General features: G+C 44.7%; 1 protein-coding gene across 1 annotated transcript in view; it reads left to right on the top strand.

Moving 5' to 3' along the window:
• Nucleotides 1–3,132, top strand: part of GRXCR2 (glutaredoxin and cysteine rich domain containing 2) — a 5,331-nt gene extending 2,199 nt beyond the window's left edge. Inside the window, exons 2-3 of the mRNA XM_009286091.1 lie at nucleotides 908–1,123; nucleotides 2,953–3,132. Coding sequence (XP_009284366.1) covers nucleotides 908–1,123; nucleotides 2,953–3,132 — 396 coding nt within the window. The remainder of the gene's footprint in view (nucleotides 1–907; nucleotides 1,124–2,952) is intronic.
• The last annotated feature ends 300 nt before the right edge of the window (nucleotides 3,133–3,432 follow it).

The following is a 3,432-nucleotide window of genomic DNA, read 5'->3' as shown; positions in this document are numbered from 1 at the left end:
CACCTGCCCCCCCCTTCTCCCCATGGAGAAGCAGGTGCCCAATTGCCAGGAGAGCCATCAGCCACCTCATGTCAGCTGGTGCGACTCTGGCGGCATATTTTCTTAGGAAAACATCTCCTTTTGCATCACTTCTTGACACAGATACTTAAACAGAGCAAAATATGAAGAGTGCGTAAAACAATAAGCTATGGTAATTGCCATATGATACCTAGGGAAAAAGGGACCAGGTAAGCAAAATGCTGCTTTCAGAGCAGTTTGACCATATCGAGTTTAGCTTTAAAATCATTAGAAAAGAACACAAATTCAAGTGTCCCCACAGATGGTTATTTAGACTGGCTCCTCCCTGATAGGGACACAATTTAGCATTAGATAATGAGAATTTTTTATCATCTGACCCTTTTGCCAGCATTAATAAATTACAAAGAAAAGCTTTCTTTTAAATCTGAAAAAAAACCCATCAAAGGCTGCAGAATAGGTCACCATCATGGGGAATTTCTACTTCTGGCCAAAACCATGAAAACCCCTCTCCACCCTCCACCCCCCACCTACTCAACCTTCAAAGAGATGTACGTCAGCCCCCAGTGTAGAGGTTGCTTTTCCATATAAGCCAACGCCACTGCTCTTAGAATTGTGCTGTCTTTTTTTCTTGCATATGGGTCAGAATGAGAACTTACATCCCAGAAAGCCTTCCCCATCCAGAACATGACGTTAAAGTGAGGCTCCTAAGATTTGACCCAAGGTCTTGGTCTGCCGTTCTCCCATAGCCGTTCTGCTCAGTGCTGTGGGTGGTGGCGGGGAGCTGGCTTGTCCTGCAGAGTCAGCCGTCCAGATGATCGGGCGGAGGGGGTCATTGGTGTTTGCAGAGTGTATTTATACAGGTGAGACATTGATTAAGATCCTTCTACAGGCTTCCCCAATTCTAGATTTTGGCAAGATCGTAATCTACACTAATAACCTGAAAATCATCCGTGCACCAATGGACCAGAAAGAGCTCATGAGAAGAATCATCCAGACTGAGGGAATAAATGACTGGGCCTTCATATACCGGGAAAGGAAAGAAAGATTTGGTGGTGGACATAAAAAAGATGTGGAAAAAAAGATTGCCTGCAACCAGTATGTGCAGGTAAGAGAAAACTGAAAGTGTTTTTTTTCCCCTAAGGCTTTTGGGTCTTACAGCCCCGGTCAGACCACTGAGTATTCCCACCCAAGCCCCATCTATGTCTGTATCTGGCACTTAACTAAATTTGGATTAAAAGCATCACTTTGTTCCTCTTTCCACTCGGGAGACAACCGATCAACGCTGCACTGCAGTTTGCGCTCTGGGAACAGCTGTTCTGTTTCCAGATGCTCACGTCTCCCACTTGATTCTTCCCCTGGAGATCACCGACATTTATGTAGCTTGGCTTAAGTCCATCCTTCATCACCACCTCCCAGTGGAACAAGAGCAGGCCGGAGTTTCTCCAGCCTGACAAAGCTAAACACAGCTGCTCTGTGGTTGAGACTGCCAGAGGCTAAAATTTTAGTATCAGCTGAAATAAGATTGTGCCTTCCACTTGTTTTCTCACGGGTTAGTCTTTGTTGGTCACAATCCCAATTAGTCTGACCATAATTTGATCCCACAAAACATAATGTTGTCGTGCAGGGCAAATATGAAGCATTACAGTTTTGTGGATCTGAGACCGACCTGTGCTGAGTGCGGGTTACCTTGGTCCTTCTGCAAGCACGAGCCTTGCTTATGGCTCACTTGCACAAAGACCCCATGAAAACTGAAAACAGCCCTGAGAAACTAAGTAGGAATTCTGGCCTTTGTCAGCGTTGAAATAAACTTGATTTTCAGAAAGAGGGCTTTAACGTAAAAGCCAAGATTCATCCCATCTACTGGCAGACACCTTTCCGAGTCATCAAAAAATCACTTCTGGCCTTCGGGGGAATATATGTTGAAAAAGACCTCCATAAGGTAATTGATTGCCTTCCTCCTCCAGTCGCCCTCACTGGAGGAGCACGCTTTGGAGAAGGACAACAGCTCCTGTAAGGCATTGTTCCAGAGAAATCTGTTAACCTTGGAAGAACTCAGCAAAGTGCTTCTGTTCTCCTTGATGTTTGGGAACAAAAAGTAAAACTTGAAAGTCCTAAAACTATGTTTTTTTTTAGAATAATTTTGGACTTCCTATACACTGGTATTATGAACATTCATTTAAAGATGACCAAACCACAGGAAGGTTATTCTTCTGAGAAGTCAATTAATTTGGACTATCAAATTCATAAGCAGGCACCGATATGAAGCATATCTGGCACCAACTACCCATATCTTAGTTAAAACTTCGTTCCATACCGCTGCACAGGAATGATGCAGGACTCTGAACCTGACATCAAAAGAACGAACCTACGCCGTGCTACATTCTTCCTGACGCAGATATTTAATCATTTCTGGGCTCTGTGGAAGCACTGAATTTTAAGATGGGATTTGAAAGACACTGTCTGGCACCCTGGGAGAGAGTTGCAGGCACAAGGGACAGCTCGAAAGAAGCTGTGCATGTCGGTGATGAGGGATTCGGGAGGGAGAGGGTGAGGAGAAATGCTTGAAGAAATGAAGCATGGCTCAAAACTGAGGATACAGAGCTGAGAAGATGGATGGGTTAAGAAATGACAGGAAGGCGAGTGGAGCTATGCAGACCCTTGCAGGCGGAGAAAGATGAATTTGAAAGTATTGTGTTATAAGGCACATTAACTTCTCATTTTCTAGAAGTATCCACGAATTGTCCCCAAATATACAGGAGCCTTTTTCTTGAAGATCTTGCTGTAGAGAACTGAGTATTATTGGCAGAGTGGCATGCCAGGAGCAGCAATTACTTAAAAGACCAGAAGACAGAATTTCCCTCTTTCAAGTATGTTACTGACTTTGGTGTCTGATATCCAGTAACAGATTTTTTTTTCATGATCTGTCTCTTTCAGGAAGGAGACGCTGAACACAGTTGTTCCCAGTGTAAAGGGTCAGGCTCTGCTCCTTGCTCACTGTGCCATGGAAGCAAGTTTTCAATGCTGGCAAACAGATTCAGAGAGTCCTACAGGGCTCTCCGATGTCCAGCTTGCAACGAAAGTGGCCTGCAGCCCTGCCAGATCTGCGCTGCCTGATCAGGACCGCCATCCCTGCAGCAAGCTACAAGCACCACAGCAATATTTTGTTGAAAGCTTGGAATTATTTAACCTTCAAGCAGCCTCGCTATCGTGACAAGTTTTTAAAAGATGGGAAAGGCACATTATACATATCTCACCGTAAACACGAATACCGCACTGCTGCTACTGACTGTCCCTCTTGTCTGCTACATAGACCTATCTAACTTTTGAATCAGCCCAGACCCCAGTGTCTGCAGGGGTAAACATATCCCCCGACGCTAGAGGAAATTCTCAGCATTCGGAAGTTAAGCACCTGCG

This window comes from Aptenodytes forsteri, unplaced genomic scaffold (assembly GCF_000699145.1).
Source record: "Aptenodytes forsteri isolate BGI_AS27 unplaced genomic scaffold, ASM69914v1 Scaffold54, whole genome shotgun sequence".
Lineage (NCBI taxonomy): Eukaryota > Metazoa > Chordata > Aves > Sphenisciformes > Spheniscidae > Aptenodytes > Aptenodytes forsteri.
Note: the sequence above shows the minus strand (reverse complement) of the source record. Positions and strands in the feature narration are given on the sequence as shown.